At 41.3% G+C, this 20,008-nt stretch overlaps 1 protein-coding gene across 6 annotated transcripts in view; it reads right to left on the bottom strand.

Annotated features, from left to right (window-relative positions):
• The window catches only part of BTBD9 (BTB domain containing 9), a 369,159-nt gene that overhangs the window by 137,160 nt on the left and 211,991 nt on the right, over positions 1-20,008 (bottom strand). For 5 of the 6 annotated variants that reach the window (XM_050948554.1, XM_050948550.1, XM_050948553.1 and 2 more), the window contains one exon: positions 16,208-16,397. In XM_050948554.1, the coding sequence (XP_050804511.1) occupies positions 16,208-16,397 (190 nt within the window). Of the gene's footprint in view, positions 1-6,816; positions 6,933-16,207; positions 16,398-20,008 lie in introns of those variants that run through there. The other variant, XM_050948555.1, reaches the window with a different exon arrangement.

Below are 20,008 nucleotides of genomic sequence, written 5' to 3'. Positions count from 1 at the left end.
ATAGGCTAAATCTTCTGAAGGATTATAAAGAGAGGAAAAATGCAAAAACATATGTGAATTGTTTTCTTTTAAAACAGCTGTAAAAAAATTGGTTAATTATGTTTTTCAATGGAATTCTTTCATTACTGGGGACTCAATGCAGTTTCCTTGTGCCAGGTCTTCAAAGCTATAGTCAGGAGTTTAAAATTCAAATATTTCCAGTAGCACTCTGGCAATTATAATTATTCTAACTGCTAAACCCTCTAATTAAAATGCAAGTGGTGTGAATTCAGAGCAAAAGACTAAGTGGACAGATCTCTTTTTTGTGAGGAGATGAGTTGCTCTTATCTCAGCAGTACTTGGCCCAGGTTAAACTGCTCGAAAGACGATCTGGCTTTGGGTTATCATTAACAAACAGTGTATTAATTTAAGGCACTCCCAAAGAGACTTAATATGAATGATAAAAATAGACACTTCCTCCTTTGGGATTTGTGAAAGATGCAAAATAAGAGTTCGGCCTTTCCTGCCACAAATTTTTTTTTTTTTGAAGAACAAAGAGAGAAAAGAAATATACACCCTGTTTGGAATTTATTCTGCAAGAGCTGCCTTTTCAGAGAAAAAAAGCAAAAGCCTGCCAGACACTTGCATGAATATTCACCAGTGCACACTGGGCACAAGGGCCACTTTTCATGCCACAGGTACTAATCCTTCAAACGTATGCCAGGCAAGCTACTAGGTTAAACTTCTGTAGAGAAGCTGTGCTTTGCTGTGATGAATATGGGATGACTGAAGGGAGAATGTCTAACTACAGAACGCAGAATTGCATACACCACAGGAATACATCAGTCATGGGCAAAGCTGCTGATGCTACTGGGGCTTCCCATATTAGAATAAAATGTTACATTAACTTTCGTTAGTAAATCTTGCCCTGTGGGCTGAGAGAGAAATGCTGAGTGAATTGAAGGTCCTTCCAGCTCATTCCCTGCAATATCAGGGGCATTAAACATTTGTTTCTCTTATATCAACATTCCCAGAAGCCCAAGGCTTCCCCTATTATTCACTTAACCCAGTAGTGTTTATTTAGATCAGTGGTCCCCAACCTTTTTGTGGCCAGTAGCACATTTTTCAAGGCTTATTTTGTATTTGTACATTAAATAATATGAAAAACATCATATTTAATATTATATAATATATGAATCCATAAGATAAAAAAAGGTAATTTTACATGTAAAAGGCATTAATTAAATTATTTGGCAATTACTCTTTCACCTTACCATGTGAATTTGCTCTTTTTTATCTACTTGTACAAAAAATTAAAGAGTTTTTACAAAATAAATATCATAAACAGTTTTCATCTTATTTATTTTAAAAAAGTAAAACATTGTTGAACTGCTGGTCCAAATATATTTATTATTCTTACTTTAACATAGATAGCCAGTTATAGTTAATAAATAATAAAAAATATTCTTTGATTTGTTACTCGTATCTGGATTTCAGTAAACAAACAAATATGAAAAAAAGTTAAACACAAGTTAATCATACACACTCATCAGCTCTTAATGGAAAACAGGTCTCATTAATTCCTGTGGTTTTTCTAATAAAGTCAGTGTGATTTTTGGCACTGCATTTCTTCACCCAATTTTTCATAGGTGGGAGAGCTGAATGATATTCCCGTTCGTAAGCAATTGCCAAGATGGGCATCTGTAAACCGAGATCTGTATTTTGATTTTATTATGTTCATTGTTGAAAACAGAACTTCGCACAGATAAGTGGAACCGAAATAAGATTTTATTTTGTATCATGCTTTTTTTTTAAGGCTGGAAACTTTTTTTGGTCTACCAGATTCCAAAAGTTTTCATCTGTTGTGCAGGATTTTAGAACAATATCATTTTGAAGGTCCAAAATCTCCAATTCCACGTCTTCTCTTCTTACTTGAATGAGACTTGCAATTGATGTAGCCATTTATAATAATTGGAGATATACCAATCTCCTAGAACTGGAAGGGACCTTGAAAGGTCATCAAGTCCAGCCCCCTGCCTTCACTTGCAGGATCAAGTACTGATTTTTGCCCCAGATCCCTAAGCAGCCCCCTTAAGGATTGAACTCACAATGCTGGGTTTAGCAAGCCAAACCACTCAGCTCAAACCACTGAGCTATCCCTCCCTCAAGTTACCTCTATTTGGCAAGTAAAAGGATTCACAAGAAAGGCAACTACAGGCTCAATGATGGTGAACTATTCAAATCTCTTTTCAAATTATTCCAGAAGTGTTTGACTGTGGATAACAAATGGTGATGGGTTAAAATCACTGTCACATACCATTTTCTTCACACTTGGGAAATGTACAAGAGACTTCGTCTTCATATGTGACATCCACAAGATCAGTTTTGCTTTGAATGATTTTACAGAACCTATCATTTGAGCCACACATTTGTCTTTTCCCTGGAGCTCAAGATTTAAAATATTCAGTTTGTCAGTGATGTCGGCAAGAAAAGCCAAGTCCATTAACCAGCTGGAGTCTTCTAGTTGCTTGAAGTTCTGATTTGTGGACTTCAGAAATCTTTGATCTCTTCAATTAGGCTTAAAAAACATGCAAGAACTTTACCTTTGCTCAGCCATTGTACTTCTGTGTGCAAGATAAGATCAGATTATTTTATCATCAACATCTTCCAACAGAGCCTTAAAAAGTCGGTGTTGCAAAGGTTTTGCTCGAAAATAGTTAATTATTTTAATAACGACATTCATGACATGTTGAAAAGAAAGAACTTTGATGCACAAAGTTGGTGAATAATGCAATGATAAGACATGGAGTTCGGAAAGGATTCACTCTTCTTATAGAGTGCAATGAATCCATTGGCGCTGCTCATCATTGCTGGTGCGCCATCAGTGGTGATCGCAGACAGCTTGTGTAGTGGCATACTAATTGATGTTGCATATGATTTGAATAAATTATAGATGTCCTCACCCTTTGTTCGCCCTTTCATAGGCAATACTTTTAGTAACTCTTCTTTTATGGTAAAGTCACTAAATACCACCCTCACCATAACTGCCAACTGCGCTGTATCCGATATATCTGTTGGCTCACTGAATTGCAGTGAAAACCAGTCACATATTTCCAAGTCATCCTTTAACTGAGTTTGCATGTCGCTTGAAATTACATGTATCCTCCTTGTAACTGTGTTGTCTGATAACTGCCGACAAAATCTCACCCTTGTTAGGAAATCCTTGAAACAGGCAATCAGCACCAGTCAAAAATGCTTCCTTCAACAATTCACCATCTTGAAAGGGATTTTTCTTCTTTGCGAGCAGATGAGCAGTTTTAAAGGAAGCAATAGTAGCACATTTAGACTTTACCACTTGTCTAGTGAAAACAGATTGCTGGGCAGATAGAAGAAAATTAATCAACTCAAATCAAACCTTTCTCAACTCAGAGTTAAGTGGATGGCTAATGTCAAAAGAGCCGTGATTAGTTTGGAAACGACGTCTGACATTATGTTTTTTCAGCACTGCAACAGCACCCCCGCACAATAAGCAAACACATTTCCCTTTATTTTCAATAAAACAATAGGATTCTTCCCACTCTGCTTCGAAGTAATACGTATGCTGTCTTTTATTTAATCACTCATTTTAGAGCAAGATGTTAAAAAAAATAATAAATCGCAAAACACAAGAAAAGAGCAGTATCAGTGCAGCGGAAGAATACTCACATACAGGGCTGACTCCAGGCACCAGTGGAGGAAGCACGTGCTTGGGGCAGCACATGCTACGGGGCAGCATGCTGTCCATTCTTGGGACAGTAGAGTCAAAGCTGTTTTTTTTTTTTTTTGGCAGCAGTTCTGGGCAGCGCAGAGAGAAGCTGGAGAGAAGCCGCGAGGACAGAGAACACCGGCGCCCGCAGCCTGCAGCCCCAGAGTTCTCTGTCCTCGGCAGGCGTGGGGCCATGGTTTCTCTCCGGCTTAAGCCGCGGCCCCGCGCCTCCTAGGGACCAAGAACACCGGCATCTGCAGCCTGCAGCCCTGGAGTTCTCTGTCCCTGGCAGATGCGGGGTCGCAGCTTCTCTCCCCTGCTGGGCACTAGGCAGGCCCCACGCCTGCTGGAAACGGAGAACACCGCACCTGCAGCCTGGTCAAAGCCTTGCCTAGAATCCAAGTGTCCCCTTTCCTAGCCTTGGGCATAGAGTAACCATGTTGCCTACCACATTCAGTATCCCTAATATTCTCATACAGGTATATGCAACATTCACTACTGGGTGTCTTAGGGTTTGCCTACACTTGCCAGTTACAGCACAATAAGGGCGCACTAGCTCACTACCCATCCACACTAGCAAGTCACGCAGAGCACTCTGACTCCGCAGCTACAGCGCTGCTGGTACTCCACCTCGGTGAGTCGAATAATGTTTGCTGCACCCCTGTTGGAGCGCCACAACGCCAATGTGAATGGGGTGTTGCATTACTGCACTCTCATCAGCCTCCGGAAACGTCCTATAATACCCTTAAGTCAAGTGGCCACTCTTGTCTTTGTTTTGAATAGCAGCATGGATACGGATAGACCCTTTGAAAGCTCCATTTCTGACAGCCAGCTGCTTATCTGCCCCAAGAGAAAGCAACCATTAGTGTGGAATGCTGTGAGTGAGAGAGGGAGCGGGATGGGGGGGAGTCTCCTGCTGTCTGAATTTACAAGACGGCATGCTGATATGCTCTCAGCCTCCAAAAAACCCACTCTCTCTCCCCCTACATACACACAACACACTCCTTGTCACACTCCACCCCCCTCTTGCATTTGAAAAGCGCATTGCAGTCATTTGAATGCTGGAATAGCTGCCCATAATGCACCACTCCCAATGCCGCTGCAAGAGCGCAAATGTGGCCATGCCAGTGCGCTTGAAGCTGTCATTGTGGACAGACTGGAGCGCTTTCCCTACTGAGCTCTACGAAGGCTGGTTTAACTCAAAGCGCTCTACATCTGCAAGTGTAGACATGACCTCAGCAAATGGCATTGGGCTGCTATACCTTGTCCTCTAGCTCAAGAAATATATATTGTAAATATAGTTATGCGGGAAGGTGTTAATGGCTGCCACCAAACAGGTTTTTGATCTACAGACAATCACAGACCTGGTTAAAGCTGATAAGATATGCTAAGCACCCTTCTGTCAGGATCCATAAAAAGAGCAATTTAGCCCATTTATGTAGTGACATAGCTGGAAACAGTAGAAGCTGCCACTCAAGGCAATGGGTCCTATGTTATGGTCTGATCAGAAACTAAACCTACTAAACGGTTTCCTGATTTCAGTTGTAGAGGCTAGGAGATTATTTGGCAAGATGTGTGTGAGAGAAGTAAAAGCACAGGAGAAAAAATACCAGCACACAGTGAAAGAAGCAGTTGTGAGCCTTGAGAGGGAGCAGAGACAAAAATCTCCTTGGGCATGGAACTTGCTGGAAAGGCAGGCTTCGGAATTTCTGAGAAGGGAGGCTACATGCTGTTTGTTTCTACTGTGCTCAGGAAAACAAGATTTGGGTACACTCTTAGTAAATAAACAGGATTCCACCAAAGAAATAACTGACTTGTATTATCAATTTCTCCCCCTAATGGAACAAACGTGCAAGGCCCCAAATATTGGTTACCATTCAGGCCAGAAGAGGCAACAATACTTTTTTTCAAAACAGCTAAAAGTGTCATATGCTACCTCTGTGATTATTTGTACTGCATTTATGTCAATATTTTACATTGCTGCTGCTCAGATTAAAAAACTGGGCATGTTTAGTCTTGAGAGGAGATGACTGGTGGGAGACCAGATAACAGTCTTCAAATATGTTAAGTGCTATTATAAAGGGAACGGTGATTAATTGCTCTCTGTGTCCACCAAGGGTAGGATAAGTAATGGGCTTAATCTGCAACAAGCGAGATTTAGGTTAGATATTAGAAAAAGTTTTCCTACTATAAAGATAGTTAAGCCCTGGACTAGATTTCCAAGGGAGGTTTTTAGGAACTGGCTAGACAAAACTGTCAGCGATGTTCTAGATATACTTGGTTCTACCTCAATGCAGGGGGCTGGATTAGGTAACCTCTCAAGATCCTGAGTAGCCCCATAATTCTATGGGTCTATACTATTAATCTGTCAGCTTTCTGGGGAAGGATTTTTGTTCCCTGGACAGTATGTTCTAAGTATAGTAAATAACTGTGTATTCACAGGGAGCAGAGAAAATACTTAATAATTATGCACCTTACAAGAACATATCCCCTTCTTGAATACATTAAAGGGAGTTCATGACACACAGATACCAGACTATAATATGTCCATACAGTATGTGCATTTTGCTAGAAAATCAGCTGTGGGTCAGAAAATATTCAAGCACAAGGTAACAACACTTTTAAAGAAAGATTTAATGGGCAAGCTTTAATAAACAGAATATTTTTATGGAAAGACACTTAAATTACCTACAGTTTCTGTAATCTCCCTTTCTGTTAATGCATTTATTTGTGTTTGAATAGGTTTTCCTGCAGCCAGCCAGGTCCCTTTGCTGGATCATGCAGAGGAGCCATACATAATCCTGCACACTTATTTTGTGCTTATATCATCATGTATTTGGAGTTATGACTTCACTGCAGGATCAGGAAAGCGTCAAAGATTAGCAGTAAGGGAAGAAAGTGATAATTAGCAAAAATTGCATGGGATAATTGGAAATATAATAGGTGTTTGGGATGATGAAATATAGAGAAAACATTAACAAATTAATACAAAACCTTTAATGTTAGAAGGTACTTTGAAGATGAAAAGCACCATATATGTGCCTATTACTATTATTAAAGAGGGACAAGTAGTTAATATATGTTTACAGAGGTATAAAATAAGCCTATTTATTTTAACATGAGAAAGAAATAAAGATGCAGGTGAATACCATATACACTATTACAAATTATGTATTTGTGGGTTGCCTCGTCTTCTCCTTTGGGAAACCTGTAGAAAAAAAATCTATAGGGTTATCAGTCAAATATGGAACTATAATATCATTAAAACCTCCAATTCAAGGATTGCTAGAAGAGAGTTACAGGTACTCAGCTGATTTTGATACTGCAGCACTTTCATTACTAAAAACAATTTTAGCAGTTAAATAGGAAGGCACTTGTATTGTGTTTGCCATGTTAAATATACAATTTACTACATTTCTGCTCCTCATGGGATAACTTTTTTTTTTGTTATTGATAAGGACCAATCAGAGGGGAAAATGTAAAAGATATTTTCAGTCCAAGTAGAAAACAGTGTATCAGAAACTGGCTAAAGGGATGTTTTATGTTCTGCATCAGCTATCTGCTTCAAGTATATTATTATCTGCCACATGTGTGAGCCTTAACTTTTTATTAGATAAACTTAATAAATGATAATTTTGTATTTCCTATCCAAAATCTAAAAGATACAAATAAACTCATTTTCTTCTTTAAAAAAAAATTCAAAATGTTTACAGGTCTTTTGTTGCAATGGCTGATTACTATGAAAATATTTCTAAGCTTGTAATATTCATTAGAATTTCTTGCTAAATATTTATATCTGGGAGTCAAGTGCTTCTCAGTTTACAAACAATCATTTGAAGGAGACAAATAAATTAAATCTACAATAAATTACAAGTACAAAAACAGGTTCCTAAAGGTTTAACCTTCTGCATTTCCAATGCATATGAGTTTCATCAGCCCTTCTGTTTTCATAGAGACACAATTTAGTTGCTATGGTAATACTTTCTAACCCTGACATATGACTTTAATGGAGTTCCTTCCAGTTTCGGTAAACTACAAGCATCTACTACTCTTTTTAAAGAATCACTGTTCTTGATCTCTTAGGAGTTACCATGTAATCTGAACATAGTAATGATTATGAAACTCAAAACATGTTTTCATTCCTAATCAACAGTTTAGGGCCCAGCCCATTCGTCTAATAACAAACTCAGCTTCTCAAGCAAGGAGCAATTCACTCTATATTGACTCTCTATAGCCTAACTAAGAGACGTGCTGCTGGACTTTGGAAGGATCTTCCTCTCCCAGCTGGAAAAATGGGATCACTCAAAGTGCCTTGAGGGAGGTAACTAAAGAAAAATAGACAAAGACTGTGGAGGATCCTCCATCTTGCTAAAAAAAAATGCAGGTTTAAATGAAGGGGAAACATAACTGACTGAATTTTTGTACTAAATTCAGCTTAACTCAGTTCTGGTTCCTCATTCTGGGACTCCTGATAATAGCACCACCTTTGACCTTTCAGGATTCACACTATGGGAAGCTACTAGACAGCAATAGCAGCTAAACAATATGAGAACGGACAGCAATAGTGTAATGCAGATGTAGTAAAATGGTGACAAAAGAAGGACCTCTACAGTCTATGTTTATAGTCATACTATTCAGGGACAAGACACCTTCACTAGTGACCAAGGCAGTGTTTTGCTTCTTCAGCATTTGAGACTGAACATTTGTGTGTGGCTGCCTTGCACTACTTTGGGAGAGAGTAATTTTTTTCACACTTGTTTAAAAAGTCCGATGTTAGGTTAAATGCTGGACATGCATCAAGAGGTTAAGAGGTTTATGAACTATGAAATAAATGCTGCTGTCCAAGGTGACTGAATGGACATTTCATTGGAGGCTGCTGTAAGGGCTGGTGAATTTTCCTCCAATAGCCAATGCAATTTCATAAGCGAAACCCATATGTATCTGGTTTTAGTTTGGTCTATGAGGAGGCAGTGTGGTTTCTTTTGTCTTTTAAAGGGGGTGGGGAGATTGGAGGGGATATAGGTGATGTAGCACTACCTCTTTAACTCTACACTACTCGAGGATTCACCTCTCTCAGAGGATTCCTTGGATGCCCCTTTAGAGTAGCTTTCCATCTGGTTTATTCTGTTGTAGCACCAAAAAGCTGGCAGAGTCTGAGTTGAGAAACTGACCCCATGTTTTCACAGTTCACTCTCATTACAACTGACTATTAATTTTGTAATATGGAATAATATAGTTTATATTTTAATTTACACTATTACACAAACCAATTATAAAACCATCACTTTCTGGTCCCAAAAGCTACCATTCCTCTAAAACTGTTTAATAATGAGAATTATTAAAATTGGTTCTGCTGGAAGACAATAGAAGGTGGCACAGAGCTTAATTTAGTCAATTTCTTGCACTAAACTGAAAATACTGAAAAGGATATAATGATTAGACAATTGAAAGATGATAGGCAAAGGAACGATAAACTGAGAAATTATATAAATTAGTGATTAGTCTCCATATATTTTATATTGTCAGGCTTCTGCAGATTTTTTATTCTTAAATTTTAATGTTTTTAAATGGGTATGAAAATGAGGTAATTACTTCTCAATCACCAACTTCTAAGACATTCTGAGTACTGTATTTTCCCTTTTTCTATGTAAGCTGTGATAGTTGGTTGAGGATATAAAAGCCCAGACTGAAGAGTGTGAACTGTTCACTGCACAAAGACACTGACTTCAATATCATTGCTCATTGAATGTTCACCAGCAGCATCTCTGGACTCAAATTCAGTGTAATTTCTATAGCAGTATTATCGTAATTGCTAATGTTATGGTTACGAATCTGTCAGGGTGTCTAACCCCTACACAGATAACTTCAGTTTTATAACTGCCATAATACTTTGTTACAAGTTGAAACTATAAAAACACAAATTTATCAGGAGGACAATGAATATTTCTTGAAATTCATAAGGTGCAGGAGTACTAAACTAAGTGGCTCACCAATTCTGCACTCATCCAAAAATACCTCACTTCTAAAAAAAAATGCAAATGTACAGACAGTTAGTGTATAATGTGAATAAGAGGAGGACAGGACACAAGAGAAAATCCTTAAGTCTCAGACCTTTTCCTTGTGCCTGTACTGATACTCTCCTTCAGGTTTGATCAATGTCTCAAATTTTGTTTTAATTAAAAAAGACAGAAAAAAAGAATCAATTGTCGCAAGGCATTTGAATCTCACTGGCTAATCAGCAAGGTACCTGTCTTAATAGGAAGAGGGCACAGATCTAGTTTCTAGCAATACATGTCTGCCTTTGTAGATCAGCTATTGCTAACTTCTGAGGGTGCCAGATTTCCAGCTTCATCTGCAAGCACTGAAAATTCAGAAACCTCTCTTCTTTTTCATCATGTCACATAAGATACAACTGCAGTTCCTGACAACATACAAGAACATTACCTGACTTTCACAGGGCTTGTCTATATATTGAATTATTCCAAATAGCTATTCTGGGATAGCTCCATGTGCATACACTCTTATTCCAGAATAAGAGAGCCTTGTTCTAGTTCAGCATAGTCCACTTTGAAAGTGGAATAAGAAACAGGAACAAGGTACTCTTATTCCAAAATAATGGAGTTATTCAGGAATAACTATTGAACTTTAAATTCCCACCCTATTTTAATCCAAATTAACTTTCACATGTAGACAATCCCTTAGTGTGAAAACAATCAGTTCAATGCAATAAGTCTATTCTGTAGGTAATAGCGAGCCTCCTAGCCCAGGTAGGCAGAGTCATGCTAGTGGGGCTTGAACTAGCGTGCTAAAAGTAGCAGTATGGACATACTGGTTTGAACTGGAGCTCAGGTTCTCTAGCCTAGGGCCTCAGAACCCATCTTAACTCTGCAGTGAAGACATACCCTTAGGCCACGTCCAGACTAGGAATTAAAATCGATTTTAGATACGCAACTTCAGCTACGGGAATAACGTAGCTGAAGTCGAATTTCTAAAATCGAGATACTCACCAGTCTGGACGGGGCGCCATCGATGTCCGCGGCTCTCCGCGTCGATTCCGGAACTCCGTTCGGATTGATGGAGTTCCGGAATCGATGTAAGCGCGCTCGGGGATCGATACACCGCGTCCAGACTAGACGCGATATATCGATCCCCGAGCAATCGATTTTAACCCGCCGATGCCGCGGGTTAGTCTGGACGAGGGCTAAGAGTGGACATATCTTAAGATGACTCTCTCCTTTCTTCAGTTCCTGCTCTCATTTTTATCTAATAACGTGCATTACAGAGCATCTAGCTGCTCCATAGCCCACGTCCACACTACAGGGTAAAATCGATTTTATTAAAATCGATTTTATAAAGCAGGCTTTATAAAATCGATTTTGCGCGTCCACACTAGGGCTACTTACATCGATGTTGAGCGTCCATGTTCCCTGGCGTCCATCTTTTCCCTGAGCGTTGCACTCTGGGTACCTATCCCACAGTTCCTGCACGGGTCCCTGCCCTTTGGAATTATGGGTTACTAGCCCAGTGCATGATGGGATCAAAGTCCCCGTCCTGGGTGGTTCTGGGTACAGCCCCCCCCCCCTTCCTGTAAACGGCACACAGTCAGTTCGCGCTGTTTTTACTGGCTGCAGTGAGGGAAACGCCATTTTGCAGCAAGCATGGATCCAGGTCTGCTCTTGTCCTTGATCGCGAATGCTGTAAATAATTCACGCATTCTCGTTCTATCACTGCTGACCCATGATGCAGAAATGCAAGAGAGAATGCTTGAATGTGGGGACGACAGCGATGACGAACTGGAGAACGAGTTTTCTGACTCCCCGGGCCCCTGCACGTTGGAGCTCCTGACGGTTATGGGTGAGGTTCTACCCGTTCCGCGCCGCTTTTGGGCACGGGAAACAAGCACTGACTGGTGGGACCGCATAGTCCTGCAGGTGTGGGACGATTCGCAGTGGCTGCGGAACTTTCGCATGCGTAAGAGCACTTTCTTTGAACTTTGTGACTCGCTTTCTCCTGTCCTGAAGCGGCATAATACCAGGATGAGACCAGCCCTCACAGTGGAAAAGCGAGTGGCAATAGCCATATGGAAGCTTGCAACGCCAGACAGCTACCGGTCAGTCGGGAATCAATTTGGAGTGGGCAAATCTACTGTGGGGGCTGCTGTGCTGGAAGTATCCAAAGCAATCATTAAGCTGCTGCTTCGAAAGGTTGTGACTCTGGGAAACGTGCAGGCCATTGTGGATGGCTTTGCTGCAATGGGATTCCCTAACTGTGGGGGGGCCATAGATGGAACCCACATCCCTATTTTGGCACCGGAACACCAGGGTGCCCAGTACATTAACCGCAAGGGGTACTTTTCGATGGTTCTGCAAGCCCTGGTGGATCACAAGGGACGTTTCACCAACATCCACGTGGGATGGCCAGGAAGGGTTCACGACGCACGTGTCTTCAGGAGCACTACACTGTTTAAACGGCTGCAGCAAGGGACCTACTTCCCTGATCAGAGAATAACAGTTGGAGATGTCCAAATGCCTATAGTTATCCTTGGGGACCCAGCCTACCCCTTGATGCCCTGGCTAATGAAGCCATACACAGGCAGCCTTGACAGTGCTCAGGAGTTGTTTAATTACAGGCTGAGCAAGTGCAGAATGGTGGTAGAATGTGCATTTGGCAGGCTTAAGGCGAGATGGCGAACGCTTCTTACTCGCTCAGATCTTAGCCAAACCAATATCCCCTTTGTCATTGCTGCTTGCTGTGTGCTCCACAATCTCTGTGAGAGTAAGGGGGAGGCCTTTATAGCGGGGTGGGAGACTGAGGTAAACCACCTGGCCGCTGATTATGCGCAGCCGGACACCAGGGCAATTAGAAGATCTCACCAGGATGCTGTGCGCATCAGAGAAGCACTGAAAAGTAGCTTCCTCATGGGCCAGGGTACAGTTTGAATGCTGATTTTCCTTTCAATTGATTGCTGCCCTCCCCGTCTATGCAGTGTTGCTGCTGCAAGATACTTTGCCTGCAGCATTCCTCAATTGCTTGCTTAGGTTACTTGCGAGAGCTGTCCATTGGAAAACATATAATTCTGTATTTCCCAATTATTACCTACCTCCACCATTAGCTGCTTCCGTCTGCTGCTAGGCACAGTACCTGCAACCTTCCTTAACTGCTTTTTTATTGAAAATAAAGTTACTACTATTTGTTACAAGAATTGTGTTCTTTATTTAAAATCAGACCCTTTCATCAATCAAGCATCATGCTTGTTGTTACAATACTGTGCATGAAATTTCATAACTCAGCGTTCTATGGGGGACGGAGCGAGGGAGGTTTGGAGGAAGGGGGAGGGAGGTTTGAAAGAAGAAAGTGCATCAGAGAAGACAGAAAAAGAATTCTCATGGACCAGGTTACGGTATGGCTGCTTTCTTTGTTTTCCCTTTATTACCCATATCCCCAATTGTCAAATCCTGATGCTGATAACTAGCTTCCGTGCAGCTTTCCAAAGCTGCTTGCTTTAGTTCATTACCAAACTACAGTCACACTGCCTTAATAGCATGACCTGAGAGTAAGAATAGGCAAAGGTGCCATGGGAGAAGTTTGGATCATTAGAGGAGGGAAAAAACAGGACACAAAGGGCTTTTCAATCTAATGAAAGCCTTCTGGTTGGAGTGTCCGCAGCAGTGGAGGGGGCTGGTGCAGAGAGCCTTCCCCCACGCGTTCTTACACGCCTGGTTCTGGAAGGTGTGGGACAGGGTGAGTACTGAGGGAGGTTATACACGGGCTGTAGGGGCATTCTGAAACCACGGAGCTCTTGCAGCATATCGCGGAGGATGTCAGTCTGATCACGAAGAAGATCCAGAGTTGCTGCTAGCCAGCGCTGATCTTCCTGCCACCTGACATCATTTTTGGCGTCCCTCCTGTCTTCGCGTTGGTCCCTCCTGTCTTCGCGTTGGTCCCTCCTGTCTTCGCGTTCACTGGCAGCCTCCCTGTACTTTGCGACAAATTGCTTCCATTCTCCCTGCTGAGCTCTCTCTGTACGGGTTACTGCCATAATTTCGGTGAACATGTCCTCACGCGTCCTCCTTTTCCTCAGTCTTCTTATGATACCCCCCCCACGTAGATGAGAAGCGAGAGGGAGGCTGGAGAAATGTGCAGCTGTGTGTGGGGGGGTGGGGTTTGGAAAGAGTGATAAAAGAATCATAAGAGACACATTTCACACAACCATGCATACAGTCTCTCCCCTCACTGACCTGTGCCTGTTACCGAACCTTGAACATTTTACTTTACCAAAAGGTCACCTTATGATTCCTTTAATACTTATTGCTTGTGGCTGAGGACAGAGAGTTCTGCTCAGACGCAGGTCAGGGGAGCACACAGACCATGTCCGGAGAAAATGGTAAGTTAATAATGGCTAGTAATCCCTGTAGTAGATTGTACTGGTAATCAAGCTACTCTCCTTCCCTGGTTTGCTCTCGCGTTCCCCAAACCACCCAGCAAACCGCAGGCAAGGAGCCCTGCTTGTTCGGGGAACGCGAGAGCAAAGCAGGGAAGAAGAGTAGCTTCCCGCGGTTTGCTCTCGCGTTCCCCAAACCACCCAGCAAACCGCAGGCAAGGAGCCCTGCTTGTTCGGGGAACGCGAGAGCAAAGCAGGGAAGAAGAGTAGCTTCCCGCGGTTTGCTCTCGCGTTCCCCAAACCACCCAGCAAACCGCAGGCAAGGAGCCCTGCTTGTTCGGGGAACGCGAGAGCAAAGCAGGGAAGAAGAGTAGCTTCCCGCGGTTTGCTCTCGCGTTCCCCGAACCACCCAGCAAACCGCAGGCAAGGAGCCCTGCTTGTTCGGGGAACGCGAGAGCAAAGCAGGGAAGAAGAGTAGCTTCCCGCGGTTTGCTCTCGCGTTCCCCGAACCACCCAGCAAACCGCAGGCAAGGAGCCCTGCTTGTTCGGGGAACGCGAGAGCAAAGCAGGGAAGAAGAGTAGCTTCCCGCGGTTTGCTCTCACGGTCCCCGAACAAGCAGGATGAATCCGCCCTGTAACAATGGAGACTTTTCTAAAAACCACCTCATGGGTCACTGTTTTAGGAAAGGTTTTTAATCTACTTGGTCAGTGACTCTAAGTACAGGTAGTGATTTGAAGCACCCAGTAAAAAAGGCTTACATTAAACTGAAGCTTTTAGTAAAAAAAATTACACTCACCAGAGGATGGTCCCTCAGCTTCATTTTCTGGAGTACTGCCTTGAGATGGCTGGCAGGGAACCTCAGTAAGGGTGAGGAAAAGATCCTGGCTGTTTGGGGGGATAAAATGCTCTGTGCTCTCTGCTGGAGCCTCCTCCTCTTGGTCCTCATCATACTGATCATCGCCATCACATAAATCTTCCGTAGTTGCAGGAATCACAACGCCCACCTCTGAATCAACAGACAAGGGGGGGTTCGTCGTTGCGCTGTTCCCCAATATTGCGTTAAGCTCGTCGTAGAACCGGCATGTTTTGGGGGCAGAGCCTGACCTGCCCTTTGCTGCTTTGGTCTTCTGATACGCCTGTCTGAGCTCTTTCACTTTCACTCGGCACTGTAAGGAGTCCCTGGTATGTCCTCTCTCCCGCATGGCATTAGAAATTTTTTCAAAGGTTTTCTCATTTCGTCTGCTCGAGCGCAGTTCTGAAAGCACTGACTCTTCTCCCCATACAGCTATCAGATCGAGTAACTCCTGTGTGCTCCATGCTGGAGCTCTTTTCCTATTTTCAGGAGACTGCATTCTTCTCTCTGCTGCTGAGAGCTCCACGCTGTGCAAGCAGGAAATGGAATTTCAAACTTCCCGGGGCTTTTCCTGTTTACCTGGCCAGCAGAAGAGTACCTTTACCTGTGTAGAGCGGCCACTAGAGCACTGTGGGATACGTCCCGGAGGCCATTAACTTCGATGGCCGTCCACACTATCATAAAATCGATTTTAAAAAATCGATTTTGGGGTTACTCCTCTCGTTTTGATGGAGTTCCAAAATCGATTTTAGGGACCCTTAAAATCGATTTTATGCACTCTGTAGTGTGGACGGTTACAGCTTTAAATCGATTTAGAGCTCTTAAAATCGATTTAAAGCTCTAGTCTGGACCTGGCCATAGTCAAGGTTGAAACTAATTTTCTGTTTTAATACAGTAGGCTTTTTTTTTTTTAAACTTTTTTAAAATCTTACTTTTGTATTTTGGTGCTATCCATACAGATGTACAAGGCACACATTTGACATCACGTTAAGTTTTACTTTTGTCCTGATATTGTATTACTGTATTTTGACATAAAATTTGATAGATGTTGAGAAATTAAACATACTATGTTATATTGGAACAAAAATAAAAAAACAAATGGATAAATACTAAAATATCTCCAATGATACAATTACTGACCAGGAAATTCTGCATGTTTCAGAGTCCATTTACAAGAAAGCAATTTTATCTGTAAGGCTGCTGAAGCCTCATTGTTACCGGTTCTTTAGAGAAGAAGAATCCCCTTACCGTATTGATCCAATCATGAATGGCTGTGCCAGCTGTACCACAATAGCACCACTGCCAAGCTGATGACACGTGTACCCGGAATCCCAGTCATAATTCTTTGTATCTCCATTCAATAAGGCATTGCGACTTCGACTTACACCCTCAATCACACTGGCACAGTCTGCAATTGTTGCAACATTTTCAGTGGGAACTATGAATTAAAACACAAAGAGAGCAAATGTGATCAAATGGACAGCAAATGAGATCTCCAGTTCTAACAATTCTTATTTCTGGTGAAGAATAAAAAATAAGCATAAAATTATTGCTAACACAGGGAGCTATGCATCTATTTCATGGCATAAATTAAAAACAACTGCGCTCTCTGAACCAAAGCAGTACAAGTTTTACAGTACTGATTCCAGCATAGTTGTGTGACAAAATAAGTATTGATAACTAACATTCAGTGATAACTAACATGTGGGATATCACAGTTGGGACAGTAACATTCTGCTTCCTTTCCTGCTGGTGTGAAAGGACCTGTTGATAGTTTCCCCTAGATAAGCATGCCCAGGCTCAGGCAAAGTGAATGGAATGCCAATAACAGGAGCAGAGACAGGAAGGAGTAAAAATCAAATCCTGCAAAGAAGTAGTTACGTCTCTCGGCAAGGAGAGGAAAACAGAGACCATATAGACCTTAACTTAATGGTAATGGAGGAAAAGAGATAAGATGCTATTTTCCCTCCTGAGGGTAGCGTTGCAGTATTATGAGATTGTTGTTTTCCTTTTTACATGGATTTTTATTCAAAACTCATTTTGGATCATGTGTCCATTTATATGTAACTGCAAAAATGCCACTGCACCACTGCTGTCACAAAGTAAAAGAGTTTACCAGAGAATATAGGGCCTGGGTAATACAATAATTATAAATATTAATAAAATACCTATCTCTTATGTAGTAGAACTGCAATTATTTGAATGTCACAGGAACCATGAATAAGTTCAGAAAATTGAGGGAACCTTCAATGTAATGAATGGATGACTGATATGACAATAGAGAGTTTCAAATAATCAAGGTTAGCCTGCAATTCTATAACAAAATGAAAGCTAGAATTAAAATATTTTCTGTAATGTTTTTAGAGGTTTAGGATGCTTACAAACTCATTTGTGCCAGAATAAAACAATGTTTGAATATTAAGCGCATTTTCCTCTGATTCAGGAAAGACATCTTATTAGAAATTGTTCCTTTGCATGGACTGGTTCTTTTCGTACTCATTCTGTTCTGTTTGGGACTGCATACTCAGTGGACTCCAATCTGTTCCATCCTTCTGAAACAGCTTCCCCATCTTTCCAAAGCAAACACAGATCATTACAGTAATAGTTTATTTATGGGTAGAGGCCATTTAAGCAATTTCTCCAAAGATCAAAACAATAATAATGTGAACGCTTTTAACTCCCCTGAGAGCATGTTGAAAGGATGGGGTGGGCTTGTGTGTGCACGGAGTGCTTTTTTCTATACTGTGTTTTACGAAGTGTTTTCACAAAAAGTTCTTATTTCTTGAAATCCCCAGTATTTACCTTAAGCAACATTTAAGCAGGTATAGTGCTTTCTTAACTAATTCCTTTCTATAATTCATTTGGCCTAAAAGCTGCTGTCAAGTTTTCAAACTTCATCTTGACAGTAAAGAGACAAATACATACACTTCTACATTTATAAAGATGGCAGAAATCCCTTCATTAGAGATATACTATTCAAGTCCAGCGCCCTCTCAGCAGTGGACACATGAGTCTTAAGATATTCCTTCTTTCTTCAGCTAAACCTTTCAGATTTGTATCTAACACCACTGCAAATGCAAAAAAACTATGGTAAAGGAATGCCTGGAACGCAAAATGAAGCTTTCAAGTTTGGAAATGTAAAAATTAAAGTTGCTTGTTGAACCGTAACCTTGACCACTTGCATGTATGTATTATGATACACAGTTTAATTATATGATAATATATTATTTTTGACAGGGCCACTGCCTCCTTTGGTATGCAGATGAGATATTATTCAGTGAATAAAGCAGCTGTTCAGTGATAGATAGATAGATAGAGCCTCAGTATATGAGAGATGATGTCTTGCCTTATTTACTGCATGCTATATGGCCCTTTTCCTGTTTTGCTACACACAATCTAACATGTTCTGTGAGCCACCATAATCCTGCATCCCTTCATAAACACCTTCACTTATTATACAGCATGAGGCATGGCTCTTTCCATATTCATCTTCATATATTAGTCCTGTCTTCACTGTAACATTAGCTCAACTTATCAACACTTGAATTAACTCCTCTCAAGTTAATCTAGCTCAGCTGAGAGTGGTCACACTACAAAACAGCACTCAAACTGCACAGAGTATTTAGATTAGCAGAACAGAGCAATTGTCAGCAGCTCTCAGCTTTAACCCAAACCTCCTGAGGGGCCAGCTAGCTCAAGTTTAAAGCACCACTTAACTCAAGATATTTTTGTATGTGAAGAGAGGTCAGCTTAGGGGGAAACAGTGAAGACAAACCTATTGTATGGAAAAATGCTGGGCTTCTTCACATCCCTGCCTCATTCCACAAGTACCCTCACAAATTGTATTCCATATGTACATACACATTTAAAATACAATATCTCCACCTAACACTTTTACATATTCCTGTGCAGAAACAATAGCTATTCAGCGATCATGTACTGCCTGAAAATTTCTAATCTGTTTACATACACGTGTATGTGCAGTGCCAATAACATATAATCGAAAGGATGTACATATACACAAAATACACTTTAACTCTTACAATTAAAGCAAAGCAAAACTGACTTTTCTCAGACCTCTAAAAGGCACATCCGTGACCTATTGTCCCATTCAAGTTCCTTTTTTTTTTTTTTTTAAACCAGCTCATGCTGAAGTACTATATCTATTTAAAAAGGTGGAGGGGTGAAATGTTTCCTAATGGCAAAAGTGTACAGTACTTCTTCATTCTTGAAAACAGTTGAATCATTTTTGCTCAAGTCTTCAAAACAAAAATTCAACCCAACCTATCCCCATTCCTCACACTAAAACTAAGAACAAATGTGCAAAATTTCAGCCCAAAGAGTAAAAATTTAACAAAGTTATGAGCAAATGAAAAAGATCCTTTAGAATTGGACCACTAGTGTAACTACTATAACCCCATAACCTTAACTCTGCTCCACTAGGAATGCCACCTGCTCAGTGCCACCTTTTCCAAATTACTCCCTCCAACCGCAGCCAGACTACTCCCCTCAACTTTCCCTTCAGTTCCAAATATTAGTTGTGGGTGTTTTGTATAGGGCATACTGGAAGGTTGGTGTCCCTAAGGAGACAGAGTTAAGATTGTGGCTTGTGATCTGTAGCATATTTTAGCTGTAGTGGTACTAAGACGTGAGCTTGGGGTAGAGGAGTAGAGGTTGACTATCTTTTCATTTCCTTGCTTTTGTGGTTTTTGTGATGTATGTAGCAACTGTTTAACAATAAACAGGACCTGGAGAACCCAAAGTGGCAAGTGTGGATTGTGGTTGGGGGTATGAGGAAGGGCAACCCCCAGTATTGCTAAATGCAAGCATTTAAACACCATGAAACAGATCCCCCAAAACTCATGAGATTGGATTAAACTGCTAGATGCATATGTATTTTTTTTAAATCACATTGTTTCTTTCCTCTTTTTGAGTCTAGGGCTATGTCTTCACTGCAGTGTTAACACTGATGGTCAGCACCTGGTCCTAAGTACGCACACTACAAAGTCACAACTGAGTTACTGTGTCTTCACTGGTGCTGTGTACATG

Source organism: Gopherus flavomarginatus, chromosome 4 (assembly GCF_025201925.1).
Source record: "Gopherus flavomarginatus isolate rGopFla2 chromosome 4, rGopFla2.mat.asm, whole genome shotgun sequence".
NCBI classification, from domain to species: Eukaryota; Metazoa; Chordata; order Testudines; family Testudinidae; genus Gopherus; species Gopherus flavomarginatus.
Note: the sequence above shows the minus strand (reverse complement) of the source record. Positions and strands in the feature narration are given on the sequence as shown.